General features: G+C 47.6%; 1 protein-coding gene across 1 annotated transcript in view; it reads right to left on the minus strand.

The window, feature by feature from the left end:
* Positions 1-11,542, minus strand: part of EXT1 (exostosin glycosyltransferase 1) — a 281,698-nt gene extending 270,156 nt beyond the window's left edge. Inside the window, exon 1 of the mRNA XM_004743477.2 lies at positions 9,764-11,542. Coding sequence (XP_004743534.1) covers positions 9,764-10,725 — 962 coding nt within the window. The 5' untranslated portion in view covers positions 10,726-11,542. The remainder of the gene's footprint in view (positions 1-9,763) is intronic.
* Between the last annotated feature and the right edge of the window lie 7,517 nt (positions 11,543-19,059).

Raw genomic sequence — 19,059 nt, forward strand, 5'->3', positions numbered from 1 at the left:
AGAAATGCAGGTTCAGCAGCCAGGCTGGGCCCGGTTCCTAAGCCCAGCTGTGCGCTCTTAGGTAAGTCACTTGCAAAGATCCTACGTCTCAGGTATGCCCCTAAAATGCGTACCTTGCTGCTAGGAGGGGAGAAAGCCTGAAGAAGACACTGCTCAGGACCAGGCACACCGAACGCTCTGAAGCAGTATTAGTTGCTACTGCTATTATCATGATCATCAACCGGGCTCAACTCTGTCATGCCAACAGGATATGGCTTCAACAGTGCCTGCCACAGCCAACTTCCCCTAACCACAGTCCCCCGTTCCAGGAAACAACTTTAGGCTGTTCTTTGCAAAAGGATGGCCAATGAAATCACAAGTGGCAGTGTAGCAGGGCAGTCTTTTAACTGGTGAGATCACCACCATCCCCAAGATGTGGTCTCAGAGGAATGGCTATCCTCCAGAAGGAGTCAAGCTGGCCAGTCAGTAAAGCCTACCGGGCTGGGTTCCTCCCTGGGCCTGGACAAGAGTTTTCAGAGAAGACTGGGCAGTAGCTGGCAGACTCACACAGGGACAGTGGTGCCAGCCAAGGGCGATATAAAGGCCCAGAGCAGGAAGAAAGGTATTGTGCTGAGTTCTGAAACCTGCTAGAGTGGTTCCAGATCAGGTGTCTGCTCCACGTCCCCGCACATAAATCCTGTGAAAGTGGCCTGCGTAGTTTTCTGCTTTTTGCCACCTAAGGGGCTGCCGAAAGGGCCCAGGGAGGCTAATGAGGAACTGAGCTCCATTCATATGACAAGGCCATCCAATGTCACCCTCATTCGGAGAGGGTGCCCAAGTCCACTGCAAGCAGGGTAGCCTGCGCTGTTAAGAGCAGCCGACCAGGGCTCGCGGAGGAAATGCCTGCCTACCCCAGAGGCCACCCTCTCCCTGCTCCAGGCCACGTGCCAGCTCCAGCCTGAGGAGGTCCCTTGGAGGTCTTTCCGAGGCCCAAGGACACAAATGCTTCCAGGGCCTGACCACGGTTTCCCAGGGATTAGGCACCAAGGAAGAGAGGAACAGAGTTACTTCTGTGGCTTCGTTAAGAAGAGCCAAGTTATGAAACTAGGCAAACCACTGTGGTTGATTAGAAAAAAGCAAGAAGATGTTTTTTTTTTTTTTTTAAGATTTTATTTACTTATTTGACACACAGAGAGAGAGATCACAAGTAGGCAGAGAGGCAGGCAGAGAGAAAGGGGGAAGCAGGCTCCCCGCTGAGCAGAGAGCCCGATGCGGGGTCTGATCCCGGGACCCTGAGATCATGACCTGAGCGAAAGGCAGAGGCCTTAACCCACTGAGCCACCCAGGCGCCCCAAGAAGATGGCTTTTAACACCACCACCACCCTATCGAATACACTGGCATCGACAAGGAATGTTCATCCAGGCCACCTCAGCGCAGCCCCTTCACGACCCCGTGAGGCAAGCGTCTCGATCTTCACTTGCAGATGTGGAAACTGAGGCAGAGGTTAAGCACCTCGTCCAGGAATCTGTGGGGGTCCCTTCCTTCCTTGGCCCAGGGTCCCCGGCTGTCTTCTAGAGGTTTTCCAAGAAGACTAGAGGGGATACAGAACAGGGATGTGTATCCCCACACAGGGCCTGGCGGCTCAAAGCAATGAGATGCGAAGTAAGCCCAGAACTCAACGAGGCATGAACTGCTTGCTGGGGTTTAGGTCTCGGTGTGTACACTACTTAGAAGAGCTCGTTCTCACTTAAGAGTCCAGACCTGAACTGGATGCCCAGAGCTCAAGCGACCTGCCCCAACTCACCTCAGGGGCGCCATGGAGTCAAATACCACAGGGAAAATGGCACCAGGGCTCTGATGAAGAGTTGGCTGAGGGAGCAACATCTCCACAGGGTAGGCCTGCAGACTCGGCAGTCCCGGGAAGGCCACACGGTGTGAGGAGAAAGAAGGCTGAGGGGGCACTCGAAGAGACACAGGGAGGTTTTTGGCTCAGGCAAAAACAAAACTTCAAAGGGAACAGAAACTGTGGGAGCTTCAAAGACCCCCTGCAGGACCAATTAACACCTACAAATGTTTATCTAAGCAGTCACTTCATGATGGCACTTCACTGAATGGGTGCTCAGCCTCACCCCAGAAATAGCTGTTTCTCTCAGAAAGACTGGGCTGGGGTGCGACCTAACTCAGGGCAAAGACAAACACCCAATACTCAAGGGAGCGTCTTCACAGACTTACTTACAATCATAAAAAAGATAAAGAATTATAATAATAAAACCATGAAAAAACCTTATTTATATAATAACAAAATTTAAAATAAGAAACAACAAATCTCTTAAGAAAACATAAATGGTGAAATAAACCATGATACAAGCTATGGGTTTGTTTAAAAAAAAAAAAAACATGCAGCCACTAAAATCCTATTTTAATATTTTATTTTTTTAATCCTGTTTTAATATTTTAATAGGATTTTCCTATTTAGTAGAAGTGGAAAATGTTCTTGGATAATGGTAAGAAAAAAGCAACATGCAAAAATACATTTGAAGTCTGACTTCAAACCCGACAGACCAGAATGGGAAGAAGGGTCAGGAGTGTTACAGCCCCAGGTCCAATGCCTGTGCGTCTGACACAAACAAGGCTCTTATGGTAAGTGTGTTGGATTCATTATTTACTTACTATTAATTAAATGATAATTATCACATCTATGCAAGGTACTTGGATACACAGACAGAATGATATAATCATGAAGGCACAGATGTACACTCTAACAGGCCAACGACACGGAAGCTTAATCATACTGGTTAGTTCTTAAAACAGGAGCTCTTATCAAGGGGATTAGAGAAAAAAAATTATTTTAACATTTGTACCTTCTCTCTTTTCCCAATTTTCCACAAAGGAACTAACTTCTATACTTTTCGAAGCACTGTTTTTCCTTAGGGAGTTGGAGGAACTGGAAGCCGTGGTGTGTGGTGTGTTCCAGAATCCCAGCCCATTCTGTCAGAAATGGAATCTTCCATTGGGTCTCCCACTGCTACCGGAACACACTGTTTACCTGTCTACCTAGGGCAACAGTCGCTCCGAGTGTCCTGGCTCACAGCTCACTTGCAACCCAGGGGGGCAAACTGCAGGCTCACATAATGCGTGAGGGCAAAGGTCACACACAGTCCTTTTCCTCACTTTGCTTAGGAGAGAATTAAAATCAGAATCTGCACAGGCCAAGTTATAATGGGAAGAGTTTAAGTTCAATGCTTCAAAATTAGAGGCCGCCTTGATCACACCTCTGAGCCAAAGTTTTTCCTTGAGAAACATGTTATTTATTTAAAAAGCAGTGGGGGGTCGCCTGGGTGGCTCAGTCATTAAGCGTCTGCCTTCAGCTCAGGTCATGATCCCAGGGTCCTGAGATTGAGCCCCACATCAGGCTCCCTGCTCAGCAGGGAGCCTGCTTCTCCCTCTGCCTCTCCCACTCCCCCTGCTTGTATTCCTTCTCTCTCTCTCTGTCAAATATATAAATAAAATCTTTTTTAAAATAAAATAATAAAAAGCAGTGGGGAAAAAAAAAAAAGATGATACACAAACACCTGAAACACACCAAACTCACTAATAAATAACATGGGAACAGGTGGAAATTTCATTCGATTCTTTAAGGTGGTAACACTTTGTAGAGGGAAAAAGAACAAACTCGGGAACCCAAGGCCCCCAGTTAGAACGCCTCGATTCACTCAGCAGATACGTTCCTTTACCCTCTCCAGGCCTGCACTGTAACCCGGGAAAAGAGGATTTATCCCACCTCACCCTGTTGTGGAAAGGCTGAGATGAGCTAATGAAAGTAAATTCAAATCACACGCACGCAACAGATCTCCCGGGTTTGAGGGCGCCCTTGTTCCGTATATGAACTTGGTCACAAGTGGAAGAGTTTCTAAGCAAAAGCAGTTAGTCATCGAGCTCATGGCAACACGAGCCCACTGTTCGTGTTTCAATACAGAACACACTCGGGAGACCGGGGATGCCAGTGACCACGAAGCCTGACCTGGTTCACTCTGAGGGCGGCAGGCCTCCGTGAGAACACGGGAACCGGCATGAAAAAGCTCAGCTTGTAGCCTCAGTTCAGCTGCTTCCAAAGCTGTGTCGCCGGACACATACCACCTCCCCGGAGCTGGTCTCAGTGTCCACGCCTGTAAAATGGCCTGGCAGGACACCCTGCAGGGTGGCTGTGAGCAAAGCAGCCAGGACAGCCAAGGGCAACCTTTGGTGTGGTATTAGTATACTCAAGGTCATTTTCTGGCAGCATCCTGGGGAGGCAGAGTTATAGGCCTTCAGACAAAGACAACAATCACCACCAAGGATGTGACAGCTTCCCCTCTGCCAAGTGTGTGCCACCTAGACCTGCTGGCACAGTCAGGGGAACCAACGTGGCCTCCCCTTGGCAGGGCCTGTCCAGGCGTTATTAGCAAGCCATTCACTGCATGACCTAGTTTAGGTCAGATTCTACTCTAAACCAAGTCGTTTGCTGAACTGGACTCAACCAACAGGTAAATGTCCCCAGAGGTAGCACCCAGCACCCCTCCCTTTATTGGGGGGATTCCTTGTAAATGAGGCTCCCAGGTCCTCTCCAGAAAGCAAGTTCAGATGGAGGTTAAGAAAGGGGTGACAGAACCAGAACACGGGTGCAAGACACACTTGCCAATTTCATAATTCTGCATAATGTTCCCTATCTTTATTTTTAAACTGTGCTTGTATGCTTTATTTTAGAAAGGCTTTTGTGCTATCATATAACTGGGGGGTGGGGGGCGTGGGGAGGCACTCATATTTTACATTTAAAACCTAAGAAGCACGACTTCCACCTTTCATTTTAGAGGAGGAAAACATTCACCGTAAGGTTCACTGCTGCATCATGAACTTGCTCGAGGGGTCTGCTGATACAGTCTGGGATGACGGGAAATAAATAAATAATCATTTACAATTCCCACTTGTTCACATTTTCTTTTTCTATGAACACACCTCTATTCACCTTATCATTCACTTAATTCCGCACTCTATTGCCTAAGTCCCTTAGGGCCAAACTGAAAGGTCTAAAAACCTCCTTCCTTAACTACAGGTCCAACAGCTCCAGGGACCAACTCCTTGGTCAGCAATGAAGAGGAGAAGCTTGGACTGAGAGCAAGAATTTGAAAGTCTGAGGATGGAGCTGTGTATCAACCCCTGAAATTCTAGGACAAATGGTGCATCCATGTCATTTTTGTTTGTTTTTACTATCAAAGTTTGTCCAAGGTCTTCCTCATCTCCCCAAAGTATTCCAAGAGAAGTCCCCCCCCCCCACCAAGAAGCAGCTATAGAAAGGATCTCCTAGCTGCTGGAGAGCTTTCAAGTGTATCTGTAACTGACGATGAACTGCTATATGTCAATGCGGAAAATTTGGATGGCCTGCATCCCAGGGCTACCCACCCTTATTACCAATCAGTTTTTTAACCTTAATGCAAGTCCCGCAAACATTCTACCCCTCCATTTTCACACTGTAAAATGAGGATCCTGGAAGCTGAATGATCAATCACTTAGCTTCAGGACCCTTAAAAATACCAAGATTGTAAGACAGAGCTTCAGCAAACATGGAAAAAGATATCAAAAAGGCCTGCACAAAATCCTGCCTGTTCCCAGAAGAGTTGCTTAAATTATTCACCACTGCTCTCCTTGGAGGGGTCAAAGATAGAAGCCACCTCTCATTTCCTTCTCTTTCTTCTATTTCAGAAAGCCAAATTTGAAGCTTCACAATAATGCCCCTTGAAGGAATTTGAACTATGAAGTTCATGCAAAAATAATAATAATAATAATAAAATAAAAAAACAGAGTAGTTCCCGTAAGGACGCATAAGAAACTCAAAGGAGTGAAAAAACAGAATTGCTCTAAAGCCTTATTCCAAATCATATAATCACTGCAGCGACTTTTTTTAGCCACTATCACCTACATCTGTTAATATATGCAACTGATGGGGTGCCTGGGTGGCTCAGTGGGTTAAAGCCTCTGCCTTTGGCTCAGGTCATGATCCCAGAGTCCTGGGATCAAGCCCCGTGTTGGGCTCTCTGCTCAGCAGGGAGCCTGTTTCCTCCTCTCTCTCTCTGCCTGCTTCTCTGCCTATTTGTGATCTCTGCCTGTCAAATAAATAAATAAAATCTTTTAAAAATTATATATATATATGCAACTGATGAAAATTAATTATGGGTGTCATGAAAATGGATGTTTTAATATAATCCTGGAGGTCTGGCTCAAAACTGTTGCTATTACAAGAGAAAAGTATTTCCTCTCATTCCATGCCACTCTTATACTTTCAGTAATAAATGTCCAATTTCCAAGAAAGCACATGTGAGATGGAAGTCCTCAACCACTTAGCGCGACATCTTCGTCATCACATAAGGCTAAATCATGAAGGGCAACTAGTTTTTTTCTGTTGGTACACCTGTGTATATTCTGTAGGACCCGAACTAGGCCACGATGCCATAAATCTTCAATCTAATTATTAGACCTCCTAAGTCCAAAGCAAACTTATACTGTGGGCTGCTAGTAGCTGCAAATTACACTGAAGACTTCTCAGAGGCACCTGCTAATGAAGAGAAGCGGATGGAAACTGATGGTGTTCTTAAAAGCCACTGCCAAATGGATGCACAGAGCATCCCTGAAGGACTCGAAAACTCATTCCACGGAAGGATAACTAACGTCCGAGGTAACAAATCAAAAGTCAAGTATGAGAAGTCAGACTTCCCGGACTTGCACAGATCTAACGTCACTATCACGTCCTTCTCAAAGACCCTGAAGAGAGAGAGGAGCGCCAGGCTGGAGTTCTACATTGCACATATATGCAAGACTCACTTCCAGAACACAACAAACGGGGTGGAAAGGGGTTGCTGTGGGTTCCAAGCAAAGCACGCCATTGCTCACGATGCATGAGCGTTGCCGCTCTGTTTCCAGGCTAAGTCTTTTTTTTTTTTTTTAATTTACTTGAGAGAGAGACAGTGAGAGAGAGCATTAACGAGGAGAAGGTCAGAGAGAGAAGCAGACTTCCCATGGAGCTGGGAGCCTGATGCGGGACTCGATCCTGGGACTCCAGGATCATGACCTGAGCTGAAGGCAGTCGTCCAACCAACTAAGCCACCCAGGCGTCCCTCCAGGCTAAGTCTTCATCTTCATGGGCTTCCGAGTCAAAAGTAAAAGACAATCATGTTTGCAAGTACCATTTCTCAATGATCACAGGTTCTGATAACCCAATGAGAGGAATGAGTTAAAACTTCAGGTAGACCAGGCTAATGAACATGAACGTCCTACAGCACCATCCCAACCCACTGAACAAGGTTAGAGCTGGAAAGTGTGCAAAAGGGAAACATGAGGAATGCCTGGGTGGCTCGGTGGGTTCAAGTCTCTGCCTTCAGGTCAGGTCATGATCTCGGAGTCCTGGGATCAAGCCCCACATTGGGCTCTCTGCTCAGCAGGGAGCCTGCTTCCTCCTCTCTCTATGCCTGCTTCTCTACTTGTGATCTCTGTCTGTCAAATAAATATATAAAATCTTAAAAAAAAAAAAAAAAGGGAAACATGAAAAATCATCCAGAATTGACTCTGCTGAAGAAATCCCTGCTCGGGATAAAAGACCAAACTTGCTTGCTAACTAAAGACCACTTTTCCGATGAGCCCCAATCTTAAGGGCCTGACCCCTAGTGGTCTTTAAACCCAAAACAAGAGCGTGGGTGTCAGATTTCCTAGCCCAATCCCAAAGAGGCCAAAAATTAGTTAGATTTAATTGGCAAAAATTAGAGGTTCTACAAAACCAGCCCCTCCTTCCTCCATTGCCAAGCTCTAGAAAAAGCTTCAACAGGGAATGTAGAGATTAAATATTTATTGGGGGGGAATACGAGGGTAAAAAAAGATGATCGTTTTATGGGATCAAGGGTGTTTCCCAAATAAAAGTATCCTTCAGATTTCCTACACTGACAACTCAGTTCCAGTTCCTTTAGAAGAATGAAAACCACAGCGATCCTTCCACAAAATTCGGTGAGGCTGCTTTAGAAGACACCAAAAGGTGAGACTTCGTCTCGAGTTACTCTAGCACAAGCCAGACAAAGGAATTCCTGAAAGGCTATAAGCATTTTTTTTCTTACAAGCACCCACAGCAATAGGTCAATGTAAATGTCGTGTAAACAAAGCGGTTTATTACTAACCATCGTTTGTTTCTCTTATGAGAAAATTTTAATCCACCGCAACTGCACTCAACATTCACACATAACCGCCCCCCTGAATTCAGAAGAGTAAAATCTGAATTCATAATTGACCCTAGCCTCGGGTTCTCTTACTCTTGGAAGGCCAAGAGGTGTTGGGGGTTGGGGAATCCAAGTGTTTGATACTTTCTCCTTTGGTGTCTATGATCCCGTATAGGAGGACTTTAATTTCCCTTCCAGTCACTCCTACAGAGGCCTGAGTGTCTGAGGAAATCCACAGACAACAATCAAACCTTTCATTTTCAGGGTTGCCTTCCCACTACAGTCCTTCCTGTGCCAATCAGGTCTGCAAAGCGTTTCCCCTATTCTGCATTTCATGAATCAATTGCAAAATCTGCCAACCTCTGCCAGTTCCTCTTGTACTCAGCTGAGAGGTTCCCCCTTCCTTCCCTGGGTAGCACAAGGCTGCTCTGGTTTTTAACTGGCGTAACGTGGAAATGCACTGTAGGAGCTCACTAACTCTTTCACAGCCAGATATAAGTGAGAGTCTAGGGCTCCGACCCCATCCACTCGGAAGCAGACCCGCCAAGCTCAGGTTAAAGCAGATTTGTAGAAACTAGCTTTGACCCCAAATCCCATGTGTCACTTTCTGCCACTGGAAGGAAAAGGAAGAGAAAGAAAGGCTACAAAGTATCCGACTCAGTTACTTAGCAACTGGACAAAACTAGCCTCAGTACAGAGGGTAAGGAGGCATCTCCAGCCCATTCAAAGAGTAACAGTCTCCGATTGACATGCAAATAATAAAGACAAAAGGGAAAGGGAAATCTAAATTAGCAACTGGAGTTTACAGCAAGCGGGGCTGAGGCCCAGATTTTAAAAACAGCTTCTCCCTAGGTAGGATATAGGATACAAACATACAAACACATATACATGAATGAATGAATGAATGAATGAACGAAGGAATGAAAGATCACAGGCCAGGATCAGCTTAAGGTCTCCCTTTGCAAAAGTCAATGCCATGGAAGGTAGGGAGAAGACAGGCACAGAAAGTTTAGTCCCTTACATTAAAACACTTCCACCGCTAACGTAAATTTAAGGTGTACGGAAATCTGACAACTGGAGGCTGGGAAATTCCCGGGAAAGCAGTCCCCCTGCTCCTGAGAAAAGCAAATAAATTACCAATCTGGAGGGGGGAAGGTCTCCAGACCGTGGGTGGATTCAGAGACCCTTCAGGGCCCCTCGACCCCCTCACAGACACCCTCCCGCGCCCACTGGTGAAGCACCGTTTCCGAACTCGGCTCAAACCCACACCTTTCACAGAAGATACATGGCCCTTAAGGGTTTCCAAGCAAGAGGGAGGCACGGTCGCCTACTTGGCCCAGGACAGGGCTCCTGGGTTTGCCAGAGGAGCTCGAACTCTCGGTCCCCCGCTCCTAGCCACAGGCCTGAAGCAGGCTGCTCAGTCCCAGGCTGGGAAGCGGAGCGAAGAGGCCAGAGGGCCCCTCGGCCCCACCCCATCCCCCCACCGCACACCTGGCAGAGGTGGGCAGGGCCCAGGGCGGACCGGCGCAGGCCTGACAGCCAAGCCACTTACTTCTCATACTCGGTGTTGTCTCTGTCACAGCGAGAATCCTTGTGCTTTTGCCAGTCTTTGCCATGCTTGCAGGTGGTGAGGAGCACCACGTCCTCTCCGTTATGGACGTGATATAAGGCATTCCTGGTGTCTGACCCTATCCCTGTCAGGTACCTCTTCCCCTTGAAGACCAGCATATACTTCCTGAGAGGAGGGATGGTGTTAAACTTCAAAAACCCCCTCTCCCCTCCTGTCCTGGGATGATCCTTAGAAAAGAGGGGAATGGAAACATCAAAGTTGGGTCGGAAGTTTTCAGTACTGATGCTGGCCTTGGCCAACATCGCCTGGCCGATGTCAAACCCCACGTCCTCGGTGTAGTCAGGCCAAGTGCCGGAATATAAATTAAAAATTAAATGATTCCTACCATTGTTCCACAAGTGGAGACTCTGCACTTTGGATCTCAAATTGTGCACGTACTGAGGTGACAACTGGTCTCTGTCTAAAGTATCCAGACTCAGGACAAAGAGGCACGCCTGGCTGGGGTCCGATGTGTAGAACCTGGAGCCCTCGATGGCCGCTAGAATGTTTTGGTAACTTTCGGCGATTTTCTCCCCTTTCTGCTGCGGGTACACGTAGACTTTGAAGCCGTTTTTCTTGCAAAGGGTGAAATCGAAGCAGGACTCCATGCGGCACTTCTTGCCTTTGTAGATGCTCGAGTTGGCGTCTCGCTTCTGCCGGGGGGATATGTGCACGCTGGAATCCTCGTTTTCCAATTGATCCCAAGGAACGAAGGGGCGCAGAGCGTCCGGGAAGCGGGGCCAGAAACGATCCGGACTCGGGTGGTGCAAGCCATTCCGACCGCTGTGCTCTTCTCTCCGGCTGTGGCTCCTTGATGCCCTAAACTGCAAGCCTCCGAAATAAAACAAAAGGGCGAGACAAGAGCCAGCTGAGAGCAGGATGAAATAGCGTTTTTTGGCCTGCATGTGTCCTGCCTGGGTCAAGAGGGTTGTAAATAAACACGAGGATCACCCAAGTTTCCCAATCAACACTTTCAGCTCCAGTCCGCCATCTTCCCGCCTGTAAAGACTTCAAACTCTCCGCTCCCACCTTCTCTGGATGCCTTTCCCCAAGCCGTGGACTGATCCAGCGCATGTGGGCGATTTCTTTAACTTTCTCCCCTTCGGTCTTTCATCTTTGGCTTGCACAATGGACGGGAAAAAGCGGGGCTGAATATTTCTCACCCAGGGCGGGCGAGCAGCGGGCTGTAATTTTCTTGCATGCAACAAGACGGAGGAAAAGAAAGAGAGGGGAGAAAAAAAAAAAAAAAAAAAAGCTCCCGATGCCCAATCAATGGCAAGGCGAAGTGATTTCCTTGCCTCTCGGATTCCTCTCGGCAGCGTGGAAAACGAGCCCCGGGAAAGCAACTTCAACTCATCCACACACTCCCGTGCAGAGCACGCCGGTTCCAACAAGTCAGCCGATCCCCGGGTTCAGCCGGCTAGTGCATCTTGCAGCTGGGGCGCCGTAACCTCACAAATCCCTGCATCTCTCTTTATTCCCTTCTGCAGCGGCTCCAAGACTCCGGCGGTGTTTACTCCTGCGCTCGCGGGGCCGGCCCCCGGGACGCGCGGCGGCCCGGCTGGAGGCGGCGGCGGCGGCGCTGGGTGACGGCGGCGGCGCGTCCTCCCCGCGGGCAGTGCCGGCCCCGAGCGGCGCTTCGCAGGCCCCCGCGCGATCGCCGCCGACCGCCGCGTTCGGTCGCCGAATGTTACCCGGTTCTGAATGTTACACTTACACATTCCATTCCCGACACGACAGCGCTGACCTCATCCATCCACGCAGCCCGCGCTGCCATTGGCCGAGCGTCACGTCCGGGGGGGGCGGTGCTTCCGCTGCGCCCATTCATAACCCCCGGCCGCCGGCCGAGGCGCCGGCGCGGCGCGGGGGCGCGGGGGCGCGGGGAGCCCGGGGCGTCTCGGCGGGCGGGCGGAGCGCGGGGCGTCCCGGTGCGAGCCCCACGGCCCAGAGGCTGGGAAGCTCGGCCACACGAGGGCCCGGGACCGGGACGGGGACCGGGCCTGGGCCGCACCGCCAGCAGCTGCTGCGCCGGGAGCCAGCGCCGCCCAGAGGCGCCCGCGGGCACCGGGCGGCTGGGGAAGCGGGGACCGGCCGGCGCTCCCAGGGCGCCCCCGAGAATGCCGTCTCCTCGCCTGCCTGCCTGCCTGCCTGCCTGCTTGCCTGCCGGGACCGCCTCCCCGAGCAGGGAGTGTGCGAGTTTCTGGGGAAAGATGTTCGAAATGGAGCGGCGTGGCGAGCCCGAGGGGTGGGAGGCGAGAGACTTCATAGAACGCGACCGCCGACCAGAAGCAGCCTCTCTCCCTGCCCACCCTCGCCCCTCCGAGGATCAGTATTTTAATTTCCTATCAAGCGTTTAAACGGGTCCCTGGTTCCCTACAAAGCCCAGCTTTGCTTTTTCTGCCCCCAAGGACACGCCCCAATCTCCCCCAAATACAGAGGAAATATTACAATCAAGAGGAATCGTTGCAAGTCTTCGTGTCTCTGTCCTGAGACATCTATTCTAAATCCTCATCTGTGTGCAAACCTTTCCTCGCCCCTGAAGCCCCTTCGTCTATTCTGTAGAAAGCTTCCAAACCTTTCCTCGCCCCTGAAGCCCCTTCGTCTATTCTGTAGAAAGCTTCCAAGAGTTCCAATCACAGAAAAAAGAGATTTTTCTGATGACTGGAGAGGAACAGGTTAAGTTAAGCTGGTCCCAGTCCCTAAAGTGATGTGCTTCTCTTTTTGTGGTGGTGGGGTGGTGGTTTCTAAGGAGATGTCCCTTAGGAATGGATGACTAGTAGAACTGCCAACTGTCCCAGCTGTAGACGGGAAACTTGAGGCAGGAAATGACCTTATTTCCAGTTAGTGCAATATGGTTGGTCCTTGCAACTGTCCTCGCACACTGCAGCCCCAAGCGTCAGCTACCCCCAGGGAACTTCATTAGACAGCTTAGAGAAAGACCCGCAGTCTCCCTAAAGGTGTCCTCCAGTCCCACAAAGATGCGCCAGTTCCCAAACCAGGTTTCTGGTCAGAGCCAAGCTCCCTGGCCTCAGAGCCTGAATTTTGCTTTACAGAGAACATCTCCCACCCTCTTTTCCCTAGCTGAAGTCCACAGGGTCTGGCCAAGCTGGACAAACAGTTGCCTAGGGCAGCAAGCTGTTTAGTGATTGTTTATTATGGGAGTGACTGAGAGCTAGGGACAGACACTTCCCAGCCTCCCTCAGGCTGCAAAAAAACTCCAGTAGGGCGTGGACGAAGGGCATGGTTATAACAAGGCAGGGTGAAATGATCCAGTGGAAAATTTTAGACATTTGTTGTTTTAGATTGTTTTAATAAAGGGGAGAAAGGGCATGGGCGGGACATTACTGTACGTTCCTGAAGCCTCTCCCTATTTCTGAATGGCCAAAGATGAGGTAGCTTTTCCAGGTTTGATTTGCACCCCCTGCACAATTTGGAGAGGCCTGGGACAGAAATGAGGTTTCAGTCGTCTCCCGTATGCAGTGACAATGATGCAGTTGAATGCAGTGCGTGAAGCCTCATGGGACCCTGGGCTCTACCCAGCCTGGGGTCGCTGAGAGCAGCCATCCAAGGCAGGGATCCTTCTGTTGAGATCAGGGTGCACATTATCTGGGTCCTAGGGGAAGCTGGGCAGGTGGGGATGTCAGCCCCTCTCTACATCCTGTCCGTGGTCCTCTGTGTCCTTAGGAGGAGCCAGCTACCGTCCTTATGCTTTCACATTCTCTTCCGGCTTTGGCACATGCTTCTTGTCTTGCCTAACCACGGCTCATTCACTCCCTCATCCCATGCCCCAGGGTTACCCGGCCCTACTGTCTATTTCATAGTGGTGCACACTGTGAGAAACATTTTGGTACTGAAAATTAGAGAACACTTGGACTCAGATCCCAAATGTGCCGTTTACTAGGGCCTTGGGCATGTGGCCTAATCTCATGGAACCTCAGCTTCTTGTTTAAAAAGTCAGAATAACTCACACTTTTTTTGGCCACCTTTGAATTTGTAAACTGTAAATTGTTTCATATGTGTAACTTTTTTTTTTTTTTTTTTTTTGCCTAAGTTCTGCGCTTCAAAATCAGACTGAAATCTAAAGGAACCCTTACAATGGCATCATCATTTGAACTCCCTCTGTTCTGTTTGCTTCGTGGCCCTTTTCACTAGCTCAAATCTTTTACTGGTTCACTTGTTCACTGTCCGTCTTTCTTCACTGTGGGAGAAGCTCCCTGAGAGCAGGGCCCCTGTCTCACTCTTGAACCCCCAAAGCCCAAGGTGGCTCCCAGCACTTAGGTGGAGCTCAACCACTGATCAGAACAATGAATGAATTACTAAAATTTGACTTCACCACAGCACTTGAGCATGACTGAAAAGAAACCGCACCCCACCACCAAGCCCCATGGCAGGATCGAGTCTCTTGCTCAACGTAGAAATATTACTAACCAGGAGTATCTTAACAGAGGGCCAATCAAAACATCAGAAATCCTCCAAGATTGTATATCAGATCGTGTAAGGCCTCTGGTCAAAGTCCTCAAGGCATCCCTGTCTCTCTTAGAATAAGAACCAAAGTCCTCACAGTGACCTGTAAGATCCTTCAGGATCTTCCCTGTCCTCTTTCTCCTTTTCAGATGCCTCTCACCTCATATCTTGCCAAAAACTCTCCCTCCGTCCCAATCTACTCTTTCTCCCCCAGGCTGGTTGGTTTCCTTGCTGTTTCTCATGTGTACAAACAAGTTGCTGCCTCAGGGACTTTGCACATCCTCATTTCTCCCAGTGTGCCCTCAGTATCCACATGACTAGCACTTCTCACTTCTTTTAAGTATCTTTTCAAATGCCACATTACTGTTGAGGCCACCTTTGACCTACCTAAATAAAATAGCAATCCCTCCCCCTTTTTCCCAACCCCCCCACCCTGCTTTATTATTTTTTTCCTTAACAGTAATCAACACCCATCATACTATATTTGATTAATAATTTATCACTTATCTGCTATACATGAGCTCCATGAGTCAAGGATGTGGTCTTTTTGTTATCTGCTATACCTCCAGCACCCACAACAGTGCTCATCACTAAATAAGTATGTGTTGAACTAATTAATTAATTTGATCTCATTGTCTATAGAACAAATAGAGAATGTTCGAGGCTAGTGTTCTATTATAACACACACACGCGCATACGTGCATGCATACACACTCACACACACACACACAGACACACACCACCCAAAGTCATCCCAGTGCTCAAGTCTTGCTTAATCTCCTTTTCCAGGAATAATTCTTTCCCCACAGCCAACTAAAGACCTGAAAATAGCATAGCACCCATGAAATTCAGGAGATGTGGATTATCATCTTGGCTCTGACACTTTCTCTATAACCTTGAACGAGTCCCTACACTTTCCTAAGCTTTGGATTCTTCTTGGTAAAATCAAGAGTAACTTTAATATCTGTCATGCTCAGTTCACTGGACCACTGTGAGAATCAAATGAGAACAAATGGATAATGTATGAGAAAGCCCTTTGCAGTCCACAATGCACAGAGCAAACGTGAGGTCTGGTCATCACATTCTTGGACAAATACGAATACAAGATCATGTTTGTAAGTTGACAACATTCAATTACATGAACTATCACCCACCAAACACACTACTATTTCCAGATGCTTTATAGACTCCGGAATGGTCACTGACTATTTCAAGGAAACAGGAAAAGGGAAGAATAGAAACCCACCAATGGACAAAAAACAAAGAAGACTTATTTAGTGTATAAAGCACCAAGACACAAATGCTTTTTAAAGGCCTATAATTATATTTGCTATCAGAGAAAATAACTAACTCCAAAATGGAAAAACAAACTAAAATACTGAAGTTAATTCATGTTTAAGTTATCTAAAATGTAACTTTAGGGTGACTGATGAGACAATCCAATCTTCATAAAGCTATATACTCTTTTAAAAAATTTTTTTTCATTTGATGTCCACACACTTTCATGTGTAGGTGATGTGGGGTCTCTGACAGTAGGTATTCCCGGCTCCTAAAAAGGCTGGAAACCCTGCTGGATATATGTTGGTTGCAGAAGGTGAGAAAAGACAAGCAGGGCAAAAAGATTTGGGACATTGTGGACGACTGGAGAGATTCCTGACGACGAAACCGGCGCCAGAACCTGGGGAAACCCAGAGCATATTGTTTCTGAACACCAGGCCTTGAGGGTCCCATCCAGAAAACACAGGATAGGACCTCGTGATACCTTACTACTTGAAACAGTCTAAGATGCCCTGCGTAGACCAATACACAGTGTCTCTGTGACCTCATAAGGGCCCCAACGCACTAGTACTATCCTTTTCCTCAGTTACAAATGAGAAAACCAAAGCTCAATCTTGGGAAGGGACTCCTGGCAATTCGTTCATTCATTCATTGAACAAATACTTTTGGAGCATCCATTCTGCATAAGGCATGGGGCTCGACACTGAGGCTTACTTGTCTATAGTCCTTTGTCATTTATAAAACACTTTCATGAGAAGACTTATCCTCAAGCATCATGAGCACGCCATGGATTAGAAAGAGAAAATGATCTCTGTTTTACTAATGAGAAGGGCTCTAGTTTGGTCTCCCTTAGCCTGGGCATGGCCGACACTGTGCTCAGCATAATTCTTCGTTGCAGGAGGCTGGCCCCTGCCCTGTGGGCTATTTAACACATCCCTGGCCTCTCCCCATCTGGGCCCACAGCACGCTCCACTCCCACCTGCTTCTCCAGCTAACACAAAACCATCTCTAGACACTGCTAAATGTCCGCAGTTAATAACCTAACCGAGTTAAAGGACTTAGCCAAGGTCAGTTGATTTTCAAGTGGAGAATTTAGAATTTGACTTTTTTCTTCTGACGCCATCCCTGGGTATTGCCACAACACTGCAGCTTCCTTTAGAGAATTTAATCTATCTCCCTTTTTCAAGACAGCTTGATCAAAAAAAAAAACCCAAAACAAAACAAAAAAAAAAAACTCATAGACATGAATTTAAGAAACTTTTATCGAGAATTTCATATGTGAAAGGCACATTTCTAGACAATTGGGATCCAGGGAATAAAAGTAGATAAGGTGTCTGCTCTCATTCTAATGGGGGAGATAATAAAATAGCAAGTAAAGAAATAGGCAAGATAATTTCAGATAGTTCGAATCAAAGGATTATGGCATAGAGTGGGGTGAGGAAGGGCAGGGAGCTACACATTGAATAGGAGGCTAGGGAGGCTATGGAAAGTCTCTCCGAGGAGCTAACATTTCAGCTGCTGTCTCAATGAAGAGGCGAGGGCCCTGGGAAGGGTGCACCAGGTAAAGGGCCTCGCTAGCACAAAGGTCTGGAGGCGGAAGTGAGTTTGAAAAATTAGAGCTGGTTTTCAAACCTCAGCAGTCATCAGAATGACCAGATGGGTTGGTTAAAACACAGATGGCTTCCCACTCCCCCCAACCCAGAGTTTCTGATTCAGTAGATCTGCGGCGTGACCCAAGACTTTGCATTCCCAACAGCTTCCTAGGTGATGCTGATGCCGCAGATCCAGGGACCACACTTTGAGAATCACTGAGTTAGAGCATCCGCAGAAAAGGCTACTGTTTCTGGGGTGTGCAGAGTGCAGGGAAAGGATCAGGAGAAGAGATCAGAGAAGTTGCAGGAAACTGAGCGGGCCGTGGCCCTCCGGTGGATGAAGTATTGGGATTTTATTTTCTGCAGGGTGGGTAGACCTTGGAGGATTTGAAACAGGGAAAGAATATGATGTGATTTCCAGTTTTCACAGCTCCCTCTAGCTGACAGGAAGGCGAAAGTGGAGGTACGGAGTCAAGCTGATGTATCTAGTCAGACTTTTGAAAGTCTTTGTTCCTTGTGATAACAACTACTGTATGCCAGCACAGTGAGGCGGGAAGGGACAATTAGTCACTGGACAATTAGCCTGTGAGCTCTCATTGGGCAAGATAGCTTTCCTTCGTATTTATCAAAACAGCAAATTTAAATTGAGAATTCTCTTTCTGATGTTTACTCCAGTACTTGATAGAGTCCAACCCATAGATGTTTATATTTGGCTGTGCCTTTTGCATGTGTTTACCGACTTGGAACTAACTGCTATTCCCAGTGATAGGACATCCTCTTGGTGAATGTTTCTGGAGGGACAGAGTGACCCAGACGTTGGCCTTGCCAAAGTTTGGATGCCATCCCAGGAGTCTTACAGGAGTTTTACTGACCCCTGGTGGAAGACACCGACATCTGGCCCTGCCAGCTGGTCTTGGTAGCTTCTGCTTCTTCCAAAGACTTGGATCCCTTTAGCCACGCATGTGCCACACGGGCCCTACCCTCCACAGACTCAAACATGGACAGAAATGACCATAATATAATGGCCCCATGGTGTAATTAACTAGAGGAAGAAGTGGCTAAATTTGTGTGGGTTCCTATTAACTGCGTGTAGATCCATTTATAGATGAGCAACGGAGAGAAAATGAGAGATGGAAATGCCAGCCCAGGAAGATGGTGAAATCAGGAAGTCACCCACGACTCCAGCCAATTTTTGCCATTAGACAGTAATGCGTTTTGTTACGCAATAGTCTGTCAATGCTCCCTTGACTCCTTTTTTTTTTCTTTTTCAACTCAGTAGAATCAAGTTTGCTTACATTCTGTCAGCAGATTTTCTTTTTAATCATCTGGAGCTTCTAGGTTACTATACAATAATTACTGATGCCCACAATGATAACTGTGAGACCCTGTAGGATGTTAAGGTAATTGCCAACTCGCTGGAGGGAGGTTAAATCATGTCTAGTCCTATATCAGTGATTGAAGTGCATTTCATGATTGTCAAAAATCATTTAAAGGTGGTGATCCATGTATAGTATATGGGGTAACTTGTTATTAGCACGGTGAGAAGATGAACTCTAGAGGTAGTGGTCTGAATGGTTGGTTGGTGTCTTGGATACTCCAAGGTAGTCTGATCAAATTTCTCCAGTATCTATGAACCCTAGATTCTTGAGGTCTTCTTAAGGGGAAGTCTCCAAGTAATTTCAGGGAGACTGTAACCTTTCTAAATAAGTAAAAATGCACACACGCATCTACAAAAGTCTGCATGACTGGGGATTTCTAAAAACTTGCAGTCTGAACCAACAAAACCATTCCTCTAATTATAAACTCTATACAACTTTAGGTCCACCCTAAGACATCAACTTCCCAGAAAGTCTGCCACAACTTCTGTCTCTTTACACTCTTGTGTTCTTCATTTCCCAAAGATTG

The sequence above is a fragment of the Mustela putorius genome, unplaced genomic scaffold, assembly GCF_011764305.1.
Source record: "Mustela putorius furo isolate JIRA1106 unplaced genomic scaffold, ASM1176430v1.1 tig00000228_pilon_pilon_pilon, whole genome shotgun sequence".
NCBI classification, from domain to species: domain Eukaryota; kingdom Metazoa; phylum Chordata; class Mammalia; order Carnivora; family Mustelidae; genus Mustela; species Mustela putorius.